Source organism: Dipodomys spectabilis, unplaced genomic scaffold, assembly GCF_019054845.1.
Source record: "Dipodomys spectabilis isolate Male_0828 unplaced genomic scaffold, ASM1905484v1 ptg000075l, whole genome shotgun sequence".
Taxonomy (NCBI): Eukaryota; Metazoa; Chordata; class Mammalia; order Rodentia; family Heteromyidae; genus Dipodomys; species Dipodomys spectabilis.
Genome location: NW_024870752.1, coordinates 922,691 through 941,311, shown reverse-complemented (window position 1 = coordinate 941,311; position 18,621 = coordinate 922,691). Strand labels below are relative to the sequence as shown.

At 37.9% G+C, this 18,621-nt stretch overlaps 1 protein-coding gene across 12 annotated transcripts in view; it reads left to right on the top strand.

Moving 5' to 3' along the window:
* The first annotated feature begins 515 nt into the window (after positions 1 to 515).
* Rbm26 (RNA binding motif protein 26) overlaps positions 516 to 18,621 on the top strand; it is a 78,961-nt gene continuing 60,855 nt past the window's right edge. For 6 of the 12 annotated variants that reach the window (XR_006147838.1, XR_006147835.1, XR_006147834.1 and 3 more), the window contains exons 1-2: positions 525 to 543; positions 8,782 to 8,899. Coding sequence is in view for 1 of the 12 variants with exons in the window: in XM_042682634.1 (XP_042538568.1) it covers positions 8,829 to 8,899 (71 nt within the window). In the remaining 11 variants the exon portion in view is untranslated. Of the gene's footprint in view, positions 544 to 8,754; positions 8,900 to 18,621 lie in introns of those variants that run through there. The other 6 variants (XR_006147831.1, XR_006147832.1, XR_006147828.1 and 3 more) reach the window with 3 other exon arrangements.

The following is an 18,621-nucleotide window of genomic DNA, read 5'->3' as shown; positions in this document are numbered from 1 at the left end:
CAGGGACCCTTCATGAAAAGCTTTATTTTGGATAGATATATGAAATATGAATGTATTGCTTGAAGACAGCATGCCAAGCCTATTTCCTAAAATGAGAAAATATCAAAATAAAATTGGATAATTCAATTGTTGTTTCATTTACCCATCTGAAGAGAGAAGTATTTAATAATGTTGGCTACTTCCACCCAAATGATGATATTTTGAATTGGTAAACTCATAGTTGTTCAGAATGTTAAAGCTTTGTCAATATGAGCTTGCAGGTATTTGCCTTCTCTCTATTCTTACTATCAATGCTCCATTTCAGGCCATTATCGTTAATTGTATTTCACTAAACTCAATTCCTTTCATTGATTATAATAATCATTTGTTATTCATTTGAGATAATAAAAACTACCTTAATAAATAGTAACCAGAATCAGGCCTAAGAGATCAACACTTGAAAGGAGAATAGCAAAAGATGAAAAATAAAACTATAAAGAAATTGGGTATAGGCTCCTGGAACATTAAATGTTGCTGTGTGTGTGTGTGTGTGTGTGTGTGTGTGTGTGTGTGTGTGTGTGTGTGTGTGTGTGTGTGTGTGTGTGTGTGTGTGTGTGTGTGTGTGTGTGTGTGTCATGATGGGATCCAAGTGTTCTGGTACGTGCTAAGCAAGTATTTTATCATATATGCTCAGCCTTTAAATGAATATTTGCAATCTTTTTTTATATATTGTAACAAATTTATTTTTAAACCCACAGTATGATATCCTTTTGCCTACCAATACATTCATTATTTAAATAATAACAATATATTTTGGAATCCAGTGGCTTTGACAACAGATTTTGGTTAAAAAAACAAAACAAGAAGTATGAGCGCCCTCTGCTGGTTCTGTAGTAGCATATCCAAATATATTCTGATTTTACTTGGAAACTGGCACATGGTTATTGTCATTAATTGCCAACATTAAAGACAAAATGTTTCATTGTCAAAAAGCTGACTTACATAACTGTAACCCATTTTTACATCACCTTTATAATAACAATAAAAATTTTAAAAAGAAATTAAATTTTCTTTTCCCTAATTTTAAAAATGTTAAATCATACAAAGAAGCTACTAACATGGAAAGAACTGGGAACTCAATAAAATGTTCAAGTTTTACTCAATATATAGCTAAACCATTTGGTAGATCTCTGAATACAGCATCAGAATTTTTTTTCTGCATGCTTCACAATAGGCACAATAATTTAGTTTTAAATTTTATTATAACTTTCAAATTTCTGAAATCATAGAATCTATGCTGCATTCATGTTACCATTTTAGTGATAAAATTCAAAGCATATATAGTAGAGTTAGGACAAATACAAATAATATAATATTGAATAGTTAAGCAATGATTTGTATAATTCTGAGTGTCTACAGTTTTACTTTTAATAATTTAGAACAATGTACTTTACAAAATTTCAAACTTATTTCCTTATGATTTTCAGATCACTGATTTGTATGTAAGTGGTGAATATCCCATCTTCTCATTAACATATAGAACTCTACAGTTTTTTTTAAAAAAGTATCTAAGTTCATTAAGAATGTCTTAAAAATCATGGCTTTTAAATATCTATTTTGTTTTATTTTCCACTTGTTTATTCTTTTTATTCTATCATGTTAGATTTTGAAAATAAAAGTGTATGACAAAAAACTTTTGCTATAAAGGGACCTAAACCTTTCATATGTAGGATTAATATTGACAATATATCATAATGTAACTTTGTTTTTTTGCAGTTGTGGGGCTTGAACTCAGGGCCTAGATACTGTCTCTGAGCTCTTTTTAATCAAGAGTAGTGCTCTACCACTTTGAGTCAGTCTCACTTCCAGTTTTTGAGTGGTTAATTGGAGATAAGAGTCTCGTAGATTTTTCTGACTAGGCTGGCTTCAAAATGCGATTTTCAGATCTCAGCCTCCTGAGTAGTTAGGATTACAGGAGTGAGCCTGTAAAATATATAATATAATATATAGTAGAATATATACCCTACATTTTTTACCCAGATTAGGGAAGTCATCTTGGAAAGTGATTTTTATGAAAAGCCCTAAAGTGTTAAGAATAGGATTATGTATGGTAAATGTTCTAAACAGAATGCAATTGTTCAAATTTATTTGTAGAACTAGATTCGGTAGGCCCCATGCACTAAAATATTACAGTACTGTCACATTTGAAGTTCAAAATAAAAGGCTAAATATAAAATACATACAAAAAAGTCTTTTTTTTAAATGTGGTTGGATATGTCTTAAAGTCCTTATCTCTGGAATCTTTAACTCCCATTTTCTGAGTAATAAGTAAAAAAAAAAAAAGGTTCCTGTCATTCATTCCTCCCTACTTTATCCTGCTATACTAAAATAAGTTCTTGCTAAAGTTTATATCTTTAAGTATAAATAAAAATCCTTGATTGTGTACAAAATATATTCAGGCTCCAATTTCTTCAGTGTATCCTACTAGTGTTGGTAGATCTGCAAATTCTCTGGTTTGGTAACATTTTATAGTATGATATATGGACAGGGAGAAATGAAGCTGAACAGTTAGGTAGGTGTCATTTACTCTAAGCATGTTGTTAAGGATGTGATCCTTACTGTTACTGCTGTGAGTTCACTTTGTGTTAGTATATACCCAGGAAATTTCCTCAATCATTTTATCTGAAAAATGGTAATGCTAAGTTGTGAGGATAAGCAGAATAAACAGCACTAAGTACAGTGCTTTATTACCATAAAATACACCTATTTCCATTTGGCATTACTGATACATTTCTATCTTACTCTGAAAAATGAGAAACCAATGAAATTGTTATTTTTCATTATACATGGGAGGATTTCATCATGACATTTCCATGCATGTTTAGCAATCAATCTCACTCCCTCTCCTTTTTCCCCTTCTTAAAACAATTTCAACATATTTCATTGATTTATTCTCATATATTCAAATAACCTACCTTTTCTATTATCCTCCCAATGAAGCATTTTTTTTTTTCTGGTCAGTCGTGGGGCTTGAACTCTGAGCCTGGTTGCTGTCCCTCAGCTCTTCAGCTCAAGTGCCACTTCTGAAGAGTTTTAAATAGGTAATATAATCAATGGGCAATATTAATCTAAGTTCAATGACAATAAGATTGAACAGAAGTTGAAGGAGGACAGTACCTGAATTTTTCACTTAAACTGTTGTATGATAGTGACTTTCTGTGAATTATTACAGGAAAAGAAGATTAGTGAAGATAACAGTAAATAATGATTTGAAATTTTTGAAAGTCATTCCAATAAGTAGGCATTTAGGCTTGCAAGAATAAACTTAATGAAAGGGGTATAGGAAGTACATATATGTATAATTTAGAATCATAAACATGTATGTAGCTGAAATGATAGAAATAGATGAAGATGGGCTAGGGATATAGTTAAAGACCCCAAATGGAATTGTGAGGCTCCATGATTTAAGAAAGCAATTATAGAGTATCCAGAGCAATGGTGAGGGGAAAGATGGAAAAGAGACTAAGGGTCAATGAAAATTGTGGGATTAAACAAAAAAATTAAATGAAGACGTGAACAACATTGTTAAAGTTACAACTGGCTTTGAGGACTGGGATTTATACCATTAGTATATTGATCTCATTTTATTCCCTAAAAGGAAAAAGTCCTGACATTTTAGAAAAACAATCTGATAAAAAAACAGTATGTGAGCCACAGATATAATCTGTTTTCTAGCTGATGACTGGTAATTTAAAACTTTTTAAAAATACAAAACAAAGTCCAAGAGAAACCAATTTCATGAACACATTAGTCTATGCAATCTGATATATCAAAAATATTATTTCAATGCACAATTAATGTAAAAAATGAGACATTTTACTTGTTGCTTTCAACTCACCAAGATCTTTTTTTTTTGGGGGTCCGGTTGTGGAGTCTGAACTCTGGGCCTGGGCACTGTCCCTCAGCTCTTCAGCTCAAGGCTAGCGCTCTACCACTTGAGCCACAGCGCCACTTCCGTCTTTTTTCTTTTTTGCTTATGTGGTGCTGAGGAATCGAACCCAGGGCCTCAGGCATGCAAGGCAAGCACTCTACCACTGAGCCATCTTCCCAGCCCTCAACTCACCAAGATCTTGCACACGTTAGTGTTTAGCAGCCAAACATTGCTGGTCACCATAGAATTAAACAGAAAAGCTTAAAAACTTTACAGGGTCTTAAAAAGGTGTTTGTGCCAGATGCCTGTTATTCTAAGGTGTTTGCTATTTGGCACATTCAAGCCCCTAAGGTGTGGTCTTGAATTCCAACAGCTTTAGCTTAATTTCTACAGTATCACCTTTGGAACACACTAAGGTACCAAAAATAACTTGCAAAGGTGAACCTTTTTCAAAAGAATATTTATCCCTCCTCCATTCCAATGAAGGAAGATGAGGATAAGATATATTGTACTCATTTCTTTCTTCTGATTTTGGTTTAAAGCATGGAGGCATTTCTATGAGAAATATTTGTAGGAAAAGATGGAATGAATTTGTAACTTAGTCCCTACAAGCAGCTCTGCAGGAATCACATGTATAAAAGCATGTAAATACTTATTTCTCATGGAATCTTCAGGAAGAAGTATATAAATATGCTCTCTCCTAGGCATGGCTGTTTTTTGAGGTTTTATCTTTATGAAAGACAATGGGTGCCATTTGAATTATGCACCAGGACTAAATCCTCAGTCTGAGCTGTCAAGACTCTCACCCAGCTTCTAAGTTTTATTCTTCAATGTTTATCATTTGATATATAGAGAGAGCTTACACTATGCTCTGGAATTCTCTGGGCAATGCAGACAGTTTCAAACAAGATAAGCAAAGTGTCTGTTCTGATGGAATCGCCAGACAACTAGGACTTTCCAGAGATTATTTTCTTTTCTGAGTCTATCTTAAATAATATAAAAAATTCTGGAAATTTCAAACATATCCAAAAACGTAATAATCTTTCCTTCTAGTTTCAACAATAAAGCATGCTTCATTCGTCCATTGCTGCATTTTAAATTCTGACACTGTACATATGAAATCATTTCAAGGACAAATAACTTTTAGTAAAATTGTATTTCCTCACTTCTGGAAACTGAGCTTTATAATTGGTAAATGCTCTTAATTAGTAGAGTTTGTACAAGAATCTGTATGTGCACGTATAAATGTAATGGATATGCAATATATGTATATATGTCTCTACATACTTTTTTTTTTTTTTTTTTTGGGTCCGCTTGTGGGGCCTGAACTCTGGGCCTGGGCGCTATCCCTCAGCTCTTTCAGCTCAAGACTAGCGCTCTATCACTTGAGCCACAGGGCCACTTCCGGCTTTTTTCTTGCTGTATGTGGTGCTGAGGAATCTAACCCAGGGCCTCACGTATGCAAGGCAAGCGCTCTACCACTGAGCCACTTTCCCAGCCCCTCTACAAGCTTTTATATGATTATTTTCCAAGAGAAATGAAGAGAAGTATGCTGGGAAGGAACAATGACTAGCTGTGGAATATTAATAAAAACTGTCTGTGGATTTAGAGTAGGAAGGGATTGCTATCACCCTCAGCAGTAAGAGAAAAGTTCATGAACCTGACAGGATTTCATTTGTCAGTGGCTCACATCTATAAACTACCAAAAATCCAGAAGTGGAGCTGTGGCTAAATAGTAGAGTGCTACCCTTGAGCAAAACCAACAACAACAAAATCAGGGATATTACCCAGGCCTAGGTCAAGCCCCAGGATACCACATAGAAATACACACAAACATTCACACACATAGTAGGTCCAGGCATTGTGATACCTGCATGTAATCTGAACATTCAAGAGAGAGGAAAGATTACAATTTAACATCAGCCAAGGCTATCTAGTAAGACCCTGGTTATAGCAAATTCTGTATTTATGACTTTGCTATTTACAAAAATTATTTGTAACTCCCAAATTAATGATTACAGAAGTTTTGCAGTGGACATTTGTGGACATGAACGGAGAGGTGGCAATTTTAAGTTACCTGATGTGCGTATTCCCAGATAAGAGTGAGCAAGGGGATGCTCTGACTTCTTTTTTCACCTCTATTGGTGAAAAGTTCTCTTTTCATCTATTTAGTACTATTTTCTTACATTTTTTTTGTGCATTTTATTTATGGTTTCACTGTTTAAAATGGTTCCCAAGTGTAGTGCTGAAGTACATTCTATGGTCCCCATGTGTAAGAAGGCTATGGAATATCTTACAGAGAATATACATGCATTAGATAAGCGTTGTTCAGGCATGAGTTATAGTACCACTGGCCCTAAGCTCAATAGTAATGAATCAACAATATATATTAAATAAGGAGCCCTTAAACAGAAACACATAAAAATGATTATTTATTGATCAATTGATAGAAATATAACTAGAGGCTTGCAAGAACCCAGCACTGTATTTCCCTTAGGAGCAATGGTTCCATTATTTGCTAATTTAACATTTGTGGCTGTTTTATAGACTAAAACTACCATGAATAAGGAAAATTGACTGCATGTATCTGGGGCTAGTGATCATAAGCCACAGCCTAATAAGAAGCAGATAACCAGATAATAGTAAAAGAAAATCATGGATGCTATAATAGAAGCAAGCAGAGGCTAATGTGAGAAAAATGTCAGATGGACTCTTATTTTAAGGGAACGAAGGTCAGGGATGGATATCTCTCTTAATTTGATGGTACTGGGGGTTGAACTCAGAGCCTCAAACTTGCTGGACAGGAATTCTACTACAAGAGCCATATTTCCAGTTCCCAGGGGAAGGGTTTCTAAAGGTGAGGTTATATGTGCTGAGTTTTCAAGGATAAGCATAAATCCATCGAAAGAAGGGAGAAAAACACATTTTTGCAATGAACTAGTTTAGTGAAGAGAGTACTTCTTTCAAGAGACTCAACATAGTTCAGGATGGCTTGTACACTAATGGATACATATTCAAATCATAGGGAAATATAAGTAGTTAAGGATTTACTTTATCCTGAAGACACTGTGAAAGGAAGTGATGATTAGATCTAAGAGTTTAAAGGCAACCGAAGATAAACTTTTTGCTTGCTTAAAAAGCAGATATTTAAAAGATGCTGCCCTTGGTTCAGAAAGAATAAGGCTAAACATTAGCAGTGGTATTGGAAAATAGGCAGTATTTGACAGAGAAAGAGACATTCACTGTGGGAAATAATGAGCAAGTAAATATACCTGGTTTACCTGGAGTTTACAGAATTTGATAATTTGGAAGACTCTACCCACTACTCTAGAAACCTCAGAGAAGTGAAATCATAAATATTTGTTCTTTTATATGGCTTACTTCACTTAACTAAACTGCTTTAATCAATACTCTGGCTATTTAGTAGCTGGATTCCAATTTGCATCCTACTTTAGATGCAATTATTTTAGGACAAGTGCCTAGCTTTGTAGTTGACAACCTTCACTTAATGCTTCAAGGACACTTCACTCTAGCAAATTATAAACTCTCAATTCATAAGGATCTTTTGTTCTACCACGTTTCCCATGGGGGGGGGAACTTATTAGCTCAATTACTGTCATTAGATTATGACTTATTTTCGTTTCACCGTAGTTCATGCATTTTAGACCCTTTGCAAGATCCCCCCCGGGGTGCGTCATGGGGTATATGAATAATAAATGGGCAGAAATCAAACCTTTACACTGGATCACCCAGGAGAATTTGGGAAGTTCTCTTTTGCTACAAAGTAAGTTATAAGAGTCTGAACTGGATGTAAATAAACTGTATCTACATTCTGTTTTTTTTTTTTTTTTAAATATTCAGCTAGGAGAAAATTCCAGTTTCAGGTGGTGGGAAAACATGCCGAGAAGCGTTAAGGTCTTCCCACCTGTGTCCCGGGGGGAAGGGCTGGGGGACATCCCCAGCACCCTCGGTCATTCGGGGTCTGCCAAACAGTCTAGCAAATTCGGACAGGCAACCAGTGCTCTGGAGGTTAGAGTGACCTGTGAATCTCACAGCAGACCAGAGAATACCGGGCTGGAGGGTACTGAGGTAAAGCGAGGCTCCGGCCCTCCGTCCCGTCGTCGCCGCGAAGGACCGGTCCCCGTCCGCTCCGAGAGAACCGGCTGGGGAGCCAGGAGGGGGTTCCCACTGATTCTGACGTCAGGGCCTGCCAGCTCTGTGAAACCACAGAGTCTCCGTCTTATTACAACGGGTAAAAAGGCAGCCAGGCCCCCAGGCCACGCACACACGCACCGCCGCCGCCGCCGCGCTCGTCCGCCCCGCGCGCTCCGCGCCCGGCGCTCGGTGCCGGACGCCCGACTTTACGTCTCTTCCCAGAAGGCTCCGGGAGTCAACGCGAGACTTCGCCAATTCTCGCGAGGTTTACAGGCAGCCATTTTCTTGGGGGTGCTCAGGTGCCGGGAAGACCCCCCGAGTCGTTCCTATCGCGCTACCGGGGGGTCTTTCTCTTTCTTTACTTTTGCCTTTGCTGCGTTGCCAACAAGCACATACTCCCGACGCTGAGAGAAAAGCCCGGCCTCGGCGCGTTTCGCGCTCCTGGTTCGGGAATATCCGCTGAGGGACTTGGGGAAGGGAGAGAGGGCCCGGGTAAACCGTCGCTGCCTCCGCCGGGGCCGGGGTCTGGGGGGGCGGGCGAGGCTCCCGGCGCCCCGAGGGTCCGCGGCAGCCCCCCCGCGAAGCCGCGCGCGGCCCGGGGCTCGCGGGAAGCTGCCACCGGCGCCTCCCACCGCGGCCCACGCGGGCGGGCGGCGCGCGGAGGCGGGGGGCGGGGGCAGCGGCGGCCGTAGCGGCCGCGACCTGGGCGGGCTGAGGCGGGTCTGTGTGTGCGTGTGTGTGACGGGCCTCGGGGCCGCGGTGGATGGTTTCTAAAATGATCATTGAAAACTTCGAGGCACTCAAGTCCTGGCTCAGCAAGACCCTCGAGCCCATGTGAGTATCCTGGGGTGTGTGTGTGGGGGGGGGGAAGCGCCGCAGGGGAGGGGAGGAGATCTCGCGGGGATGGCGGTGGTGGAGTGGCGGACCCGGATCGGTGCAGCCTTTCCACCGTGCCCGCCGTGCAGGCCGAAGCGGTGATCAGAGACTCCCAGGGCTTCTCTTCCTTGTCCACCTTCGCGTTCAGGTTCGAAATACTTCCCTCTCTTCCTCCCCCCCACGCGGAGAGCACGAACTGAGCTTTGAACCGGTGTCTCCTTGCTTTTGCTTTCCCGTTATGTGTACACCGGACCCCCCAACCGCCTCCATACCACCGGTGTTTGCCAAGATCCTCCACACAGGTTTCTTTCATTTCAGTAAAACCGAGCACACCTTCCTGCCCACGGACGTATTTACCCAGTTTTCCTTAAATGGAGTGAATTGGCCTTTGTTAAGAGATTGGGACAGGTGGAGTTTTTAAGTCGCCTCATGTTTCACCTGAATATAATCCCTGAAAGAAAGGCCACGTCTCCCATGTGCTGTTTGGCTTATCTGCACCTCTTTAACTGATTGAAGATGTAACAGGTGCCAAGGTGCCGAGTACATGCTCGTTCACTGGGATAGGAGGAAGAAAATCGAGTCTCCATACATACGGAATGTTTAACACTTTTAAGTGAGGTGCTCTAGATGGACTGGAAGTGTGGGGAGTATATTAAAATGTCTTTTTGGAAAATTTAAAGAGTTTCAAGGATTAATAAATATCAAATCATGGACCAATTTTCTTAACATTTTGCAGTAGCAAAATGCAATGGAGAAATTTTAAGTCACAGGATGCATGTGTTAAGCAAAGTGTGTTGTGGGAGGCTTTGGGAATAGAGCTTTTAAATGCCAAAATTGACAAGTTTCAATAAAAAGAGCACTTCTGGTATCAGTAGCGTTTTGGCCATTCTAGTAAGAGTGATTAGAATGGGTTCACACCTAATAGGAAAGGCCTGCAATATCTGACACTCGAGCAAAATCTGAGGAAGAGAGTGTGAAACTCTCCAGAAAGTTCTTTGCAGAAGGAAGAGCAAATGCAAAGGCATGGTAGTAGACCCGAGTAGTGTATTGGGGGAGAGGGGGCAAGGAGAAGGCCTGTGCGGGTAAGGCTTGTGATGGGGTAGGGAGAAAGGAAAGACATGAACTTGGGAGAAGTAGTTAGGGGCCATATCTTACAGAATGGCCAGCAATTAGGATTTTTTAAATGAATACTAAAAAGATATTAGCTGATTTCCAAGCGCACAATCCTTGATTTGATCTTAATTTTCCTGCTTTGGGGAGACTAAAGGGGCAAGAACAAAGTGGAAACTACATGTGGGTAGGGTAGTTGATGGTAAATGATAGTAGAGGCAGAACTAACTATACTTTATAAGTAGTTCTGATGGATTGGATTTGGAAGATGAGGGAGAAGGAAATCAAGGGTCATAGCTAGAAGTTAGTCTAAGCAACTAGATGGCTCATGGGAGAGAACACTGGTCTGGAGTAAAGGCTGATGGGAGAAGGAAAGAGTGGTTGTTTTTGATGATTAAGGATACGGTATTTAAAGTGATAGGAATTTGAATATATCAGTTTAGAAAGCTATATCCAGGACTAGAGAAATTTAGAGTCATCTAGGTAGTGTTTTTGAAGCCTTGGAAATGTAGATTTCCTGGAAAGAATATACAGATCATGATTGAGGTGGAAAAAAAAAACTGGGTTACGTATTGCTAAATAAAAGAACAAATGTATGACAGAGGAGTTATTAACCTTATGGATAGAGGCAGCTATATAGCTCTTAGATTTGGCAAGGTTGAGGCCATTGGAAATCTAAACAAATTAGTTCACTGGAGTGGAGTAGTGTAAAAATTCTATTTCCAGGGGTGGTGAGCTAGAGGATGTATTTCAATGGTAGAATATATGCTTAGCATGTGCAAGACCTTGGGTTCAGTATCTAGTGTTACCAAATAGACTTTAAACACACACACACACACACACACACACACACACACACACAATAGAAGATTGGGAAGACATGATATAAGGGTTGAAAGAGAGGAGTCCAGAGCCTAATGGCTGGCTTTGGATTGTCTCTGTCACGAACTGTTTAATATTCGGTTATTTCATGCTTGTGTTTACTCATTTGTAAAGCAGGAGAAATAGTGAATATAAGAAAATCCCATAACATTTCTTGATGTGCAGTTAGCATTTTTATAAGTTTTAGGTGATCCAAAAACTTTGGGAAATGATTTGTGCTGAAAGTTTTTATTTTCTTAAGTATTCATTTTTTAATTGAAGGTATTTTCAGTTTCAAATCATTTACTGCCATTTCCTTTTTTATTTGCTAACCTAGAAATCTATAGCTATGTGCTTCTACTTTTTTCTTAGTTAAAAAAAGCATATTCTGGGGCTGGGAAGGTGGCTCAGTTGTAGTGCTTACCTTGCATGCATGAGGCCCTGGGTTTGATTCCTCAGCACCACATAAGCAGAAAAAGCCGGAAGTGGCGCTGTGGCTCTAGTGGTAGAGCGCTAGCCTTGAGCTGAAGAGCTGAGGGATAGTGCCCAGGCCCAAAGTTCAGGTCACTATTAACCAAAAAAAAGAAAAAAGAAAAAAAAAAAAGCATATTCTATGTGTCAATAGCTTAGTTTGTAGGACTGCAGATAGTATTGTATGCCATACTGTTGTAATAAATGAGGCAGTGCTTGTAGACTCTACAATAGTAGTGGGTTGATCTGATTGTAATATGTATTTGCTTTTGTAAAATACAGCCCTTAACTTGCATGGGTTCATGTGTTCCTCTAATTGCATTTCAGGTATATTCTTTTAGGTGATGACTTATTAGACCTGATCCCAGTTACTTAATCAGTGGTTCAAATCTTGGTTTGTTAACTAAAGTTATGTTTTGCTACATTTTAAGTTTGTAGCTAACATTAACTTTGTAATTAACAAAGTAGCACCTGTTCAAGGAAGGAACATAGGAAGGATCAAGGGTAAGATTTAACTTGAAATTTATGTAGAACTTTTTAGCTATTTATCTCAGGGCTTTGCACTTACCTGGTATTTTGAGTGTATTATTCAGTGAACTTCTACTGAATATTTTTATCTACTCTGTGCTAATCGATGTGGTAGTTATTGGGGAAATAGAATGAATATAAGGATGAGATGACTATCTGCATATTGGTTACTGTTAAATGGAGACCTGTTGAACAAGTAATTAAAAGATTAAATTGTGGAGAAATCTAGAATGCTTTCAAAATATATGACTGGAAGGTCAGGTAAGGCTTCCCTGGCATCGTAACATTTTATCTTACCTTGAAAGCATGGAAAACCATTTGCTCCTGCAAAAGATGGTAGTGGGGAAGCTGTTAAAGCTTTCCAGGTTTTGAAGTACAGATTGTTTGAGGGCTGGAAAATGAGAAAAAAGAAGTTGTTTTGGAGGAATTAAGAGATGTAAAAAACAAAGGAAGAATGCCAATAGATAGCTCCAGAGAGAAGAACCTGTTTATACAGGACTTGCTAAAGATTTTGGATGCTATTAAAGCTAGTTTCAGGGCCGCTGAATTTTCTGATTGATAGGACAAGGCTTAAGATGGGAAAACCTAGTAACTTTTTTTGCATGAAATTGACTCCCTATGTTTGCATTTACTATAAATTCTGTAGTATTATCAGGATTTTATAATAGTACAGTAAAGTTTACTCTTCCATAAATTATTGAAAATAAGATTTAAATTGTCATGAAATACTTAGACTGTTTGATACAAAACAATTGCTTAGTCACACTTGCTAATAATATAAAACGAATTGCTGGTGAACTTTCCTCTTAACATTCATTTTTTTTTAATAATGTAAAAGTCTTGAAAAACCAGCACTTTTGTTGTAGTGCAGGTTTTTTCCTTTTTGTTTTTTTCCCCCCAGGTTTGGGATTTGAAATCAGGGCTTGGATACTTGGGTACTTTTTTGCTCAAGGTTAGCACTGTACCAGTTGAGCCACAGCTCCCCTTCCAGCTTTTTGGAGATAAGTGTCATGGACTTTTCCTGCCTGGGCTAGCTTTGAAACATGATCCTCAGAGCTCAGCCTCCTGAGTAGCTATAATTACAGATGTGAGCCACTGGTACCAGCCTATTGTATGCTGCTGTATTTTAAGTGATTTTACCCATAGCTATGGTACTATAGTAAATCATGGACTTTTTTATATGAAAGAATACCTTAAAGATGTAATCAGTCCCTTTACTTTTTCATCAAATAAGTTGATACACCAGATGTGAAGTTTAGAAAGAGCAGAACGCCAACCTTTTTCTTTTTTAAAAATATCTTTCTGCCACTATGTAGTTCTGTGGAGATGGTATTGTGTAAGGGAAAGAAGATAAGCTTTTTGTCTACATAGATCAATATTCAAATATCAGTTCTGCCATTTATTAGCTGAGTGATACAGGCAAATGAGCCTCTCTTTTTTCATTGATGTAAAAGTGAGAATTATATTTGTTCCCATCCTCAGTTAAAAGAATTGAATGAGACACATGCTAAGAGCCATTTTTTTTCTTCCTTAAATATACTGATTTAACACTAATAGGTTGCATTACTATTGGTACTGTTAATACTGTCACCACCATTTTTATCACTACCACCTAACAACTGCATGTAGTGTTTTATATCACTTCCAAGTTTTATGAGATTAGCACTAAGCCTTGTTATTTATTTTACAAATAGGTGATGATGAAACTAAGGCATTGAAGCATGAAGTTAAGACATTTCCTAGTGATTTGTATTTGATCTAATTAGAGACAATGCATGTTGTTAATTTGCCACTCCATGATAGTATTTTCATTACTGAATACACTTTTTTATTTTTTAACTATACACTCTGAGTAGTAACCTTGTTGGAAGTAAATTTCTAAACCATCGTTGTATTGGTGGTACTTTAGTGTTTGTGAGAAACAGCCTTGGAATTTTTATATAGGGTCCCCTTTACTCAAAGTTATTATTAACAGGTGCCCCTTCCTTACCATAATAATGTTTATTGTTATTCCTGGCTTACAGTGAGAGTTGTTTTTTTGGCTTTACAGAGTGAACATTTTACTCTTGAACTTTTGAATCACTTTATCTCTTGACCTTTCACTTTCTGTCGGCTCCTTTTGGCATAATAAATTGGTTTTCTTAATCTTTCTTTCTTAGATTCAGAACAATAGCATCAGAAACTAAAATTATACATCTAGTCGCTTTCTTGTTACATATATTTTCCTAGTATTTTTTTTTTTTTTTGGTCCAGTTGTGGGGCCTGAACTCTGACCCTGGGCGCTGTCCCTCAGCTCTTCAGCTCAAGGCTAGCACTCTACCACTTGAGCCACAGCACCACTTCCGGCTTTTTTCTTTTTTGCTTATGTGGTGCTGAGGAATCGAACCCAGGGCCTCATGCATTGCAAGGCAAGCGCTCTGCCGCTGAGCCACCTTCCCAGCCCCCTAGTATTTTTTAACTCATTGCCCCTACCATTTATCTTCTTAACGTCACACTACAGTTTTTTTTCCTTACGTGTATTTGACCAAGACTGCTTATCTCAGTGCTACCAATGAATTTATATTCATTCAACGTAAAGATTTTACATAAGATTTTTATTCTCTGACTTAGTGTGTAACATCAGACAATAGTGATGACTTTTGAATTTATTTGTCCTAAAGTCTCAATACCTCAGATTTCTTTTTCTTTTCTTTTCTTTTTTTTTTTTTTTTTTGTCGGTCATGGGGCTTGAACTCTGGGCTTGAGCGCTGTCCCTCAGCTCTTCAGCTCAAGGCTAGCGCTCTACCACTTGAGCTACAGTGCCGTTTATTGGAGATAAGAGTTTCATGGACTTTCCTGCCCGGGATGGTTTTGAACCTCGATCCTCAGATCTCAGCCTCCTGAGTAACTAGGATTATAGGCGTGAGCCACCGGCACCCGTCTCTTCAGATTTCTTTATTCTCCAATCTTACCTCCTTTAGTTCATGTTTTTGACTTGGTGTTTTACTATTTTTCCCCCCTATCCTTTAGCCATTTCTCCCATGGTTTGAACATTTTGTTTTTTGCAAAATGTATGTTGAAATTTAATTGCTCTTCTTACAGAAGGAACCTTTAAGAGATTATTAGGACATTGGACAATACATACCCTCATGCATGAGAATAATACTTTTATAAGTGGGTAAATTAAGTCCCTTTTTGACTTCTTTGCCCTTCAGCCTTCCACCATGTGAAGAACAATATTTCTCTGTGGTGAAAAGTACCACATTAAGGCTACATCTTGAGATGAGAGATGTTAATCTTACAGTGCTTTGATAATAATAGAGTTCCCAAGGCAGAACTCTGAGCTGATAAATCTGTGTTCATTATAAATGGCCAGCTATAGGGTAATTTGTTAGTACAATTCTCCAAGATAATTTCAGTGTACAATTTCTTTTATAGTCTTTATCATTGTCAAAGATTAAACTTTTTAAAAAACTTTTCTTAGTATGTGTTATAGATCTGTTCAAAGTCTAACTAAAGTATCCCTTCCCTAGCAAGTTGGATATACTTGCACATTTATTGAATTTCAGAGCTTATTAATGGATTCTGTGTACGAATTTATATTCTCTGCATTTATTTTTCACATGAGCAAGTTTAGACTTAACCACTCAAAGTGTTCTTATTGCCAACTGCAAGTTGTATATCTACCTGGATCCTTCATGTAATCTATAAATGACATATTTGAAATGAAATATTCTGGGCTAGGAAGGTGACTTAGTGGTAGAGTGCTTGCCTTGCATGCATGGAGCCCTGGGTACGATTCCTTGGCACCACATAAGCAGAAAAAGCCGGAAGTGACGCTGTGGCTCAAGCAGTAGGTTGCTAGCCTTGAGCTGAAGAGCTTAGGGATAGCACCGAGGACTAGAGTTCAAACCCCAGGACCGACAAAAATTAATAACTAATGAAATGAAATATTCTGGATTCGCTTATTGCTATGTCATTTCTTCAGATTACTCAGATATGAAATTTTGTATTTGTTTTCCTTCCCTTTCACTAGCTGTCCTTAAATCATTAGGTTTTATATTTTTTTCTTTTAACAGTCCTCAGCTGACTTGGTGGCAGGGGGAGGACTTGTTCTCCTTTTAAGTTCTTTTGACATTGATGCCCATTTCTTGACCAAAATATCACATTTCCAATAATACATGCTTTTAAGTTTGATTCAAATGATCTTCCCATTTACATCTGCATTTTTGTGTCTTAATTTTAGCAGAGCTGTACTTTATGGTGATTTATCTATCATATTGTTTCTGTTGACTTCTTAATTTTAAATAATAAACATTCATTGACTACTTAAGTTGTTAATTATTGTGCATTCATTGAATGTTGACGTAGGTTATTTTAAAGGTAATAAAATTTAGTAACATCATTCCTAGATAGTGATGGTGTGGTAGCATCTGAAACAAGGTACTTTGTTTCAGAGTCTTGCCTATTATGATGCCTTCCTATCTTTTATAAGTATATCTGTAAATATTTAAATAAAGGTGAGGTATGGCCTATTTTTCCCAGAAAACTATTGCCTGTCTAGTTGGAAGTACTACCCTTCTTCCCATAACATTTCTCTCTCGTCAATAGTTTACTTTTTTTTTTTTAAACTTAGGGCCTGGGCGCTGTTCCTGAGCTTGTTGTGCTCAAGGCTAGTGCTCTACCATTTGAGTCATGCCTTTACTTCCAGCTTTTTTTGGGTGGTTAGTTGGTGATAAGAGTCTCATGAATTTTCCTACCAGGGCTGGCTTTTGCACCATGATCTTCAGATCTCAGCCTCCTGAGTAGCTAGGATTACAGATCTGAGTTACTGACCCTAGTTTATATGATTTATGACACTGATTATGTGCATATTTGTTTAGTAGTTAAAGTCTCAGGCCCTTTGAAGTAGACTTCCTAAATTGAAAAGTTATCTTCCTGTTCTTTATAGCACCTAACACAATGCTTTGCCTGTGGTATTAAGAATGCCTAAATATTAAGTACATTAGTGGAAATTTCTACTTTATGTGCTCACAAAACTAATAGCTGAAACAATTACTTGGATAAAACTGTAAAATCTACACTGCTTTACCTTGACTTTCATTTCAGAGTAGATTTTTGAACAACTTGAAGGTTCAGATTTTTTGGGTCTATTTCTGTTTTGTTTTAACAGCATCTCCAGGATTAGAAATTTAAATCTTAAATTTAGTTCAGTAATTGAATGATTTTTAAGAGATAGAGGAAATTTGAATATTATTAGTATGTAAATATGTTGCTGAATGCTACCTATTATGTACAAGCTTTTTGCCTCCCATGAAACCAAAAATTATGCATAGTAATAATGATCTGATTAATCTTATAGATGGTAGAAGAGTTAATATCTTTTTTTTTTTAATTTTTTTTTTTTTTTATTTGGTTCTGGTCATGGGGCCTGAACTCTGGGCCTGGGCGCTCTCCCTCAGCTCTTCAGCTCAAGGCTGAAGACACAGCGCCACTTCTGGCTTTTTTCTTTTTGCTTATGTGGTGCTGAGGAATAGAACCCAGGGCCTCATGCATGCAAGGCAAGCGCTCTACCACTGAGCCACCTTCCCGGCCCCAAGAGTTAATATCTTATAATTATTTACTGGCCAGAACACTTTCATCATCCCCCTAACTTTTGGTATGTTTGCTCTCCTGATCATATTCCACTGCTCCAATGGATACCAATGGTTGGGCAAGGAGGGGCAAATAGATGGAGCTCAGAGTTTTAGACTATGAAACTATTTTGTAGTCCTGGGATTAAATATGAAATTATTTTATATAATGTAATAGTAGATGCATGAATTATATATGTGTCAAGCCACTTGACACTAAGTTGTTACTATTTTTTAAACACTAAATTGTTGTTACTAAATTTTATTACCTTGACACATATATAAGACATTTGTAAACAGTAGTACTTTATAAATACAGGCAGCTTTTTAAAAAGTTGAAGATTTTTTTTTATTTTCTTGACCATTTTAAAAAAAATATCAGGAGATAGATTGTCACCATAATTTCAGTCTAGGTTTTGATTTTTTTTGGAGTTTTTGATACTTTTCTGCATTCCCTCATACATTCCTGCTACACCATTTTTGTCTACTGGCAGTTTAAAAAATGAAAAACATTTGTGAAATTTTCAATGAAGTTAATATAAATGAAAAATGGTTGGCTAATTATGAATTGCATGTACATGTTAGTATGCAGTTAAGCAGATGATGTATTTGTTCCTTGAAGCAATAGTTGTGTTTGTTTGTTTGTTAGGGCTTGAAGTCAGGGCCTGGGCACTGTCCCTGTGCCTTTTTTTTCTACTACTTTGAGCCATAATGCCACTTCCAGTTTTCTTGTGGTTAATTGGAGATAAAGAGTCTCACAGACTTTCCTGCCTGGGCTGGCTTTGAGCCCTGATCCTCACATCTCAGCCTTCTGAGTAGTTGGGAGATAGGCGTGATACACTGGTTCCTGGCTCCTTGAAGCAGTTTTAAATTCAGTAATGTATTTGCAGCTGTGACCTTTTGGGGCATATTTTACAAGAATTTCTCAAAGTGATTGCAGTAGTATGGTTCTGGGATGTCCTGAAAGGACACAGTGCCTACATCCTTGGTTCCCAGAGTGGAAATTTTAAGAAGTGAGACTTAATAGGAGGTTTTTAGGTTACTGAGGTGTGTGTGTCCTTGAGTTGGATAGTGGAACTCACCCTCTTATCTTGTTCA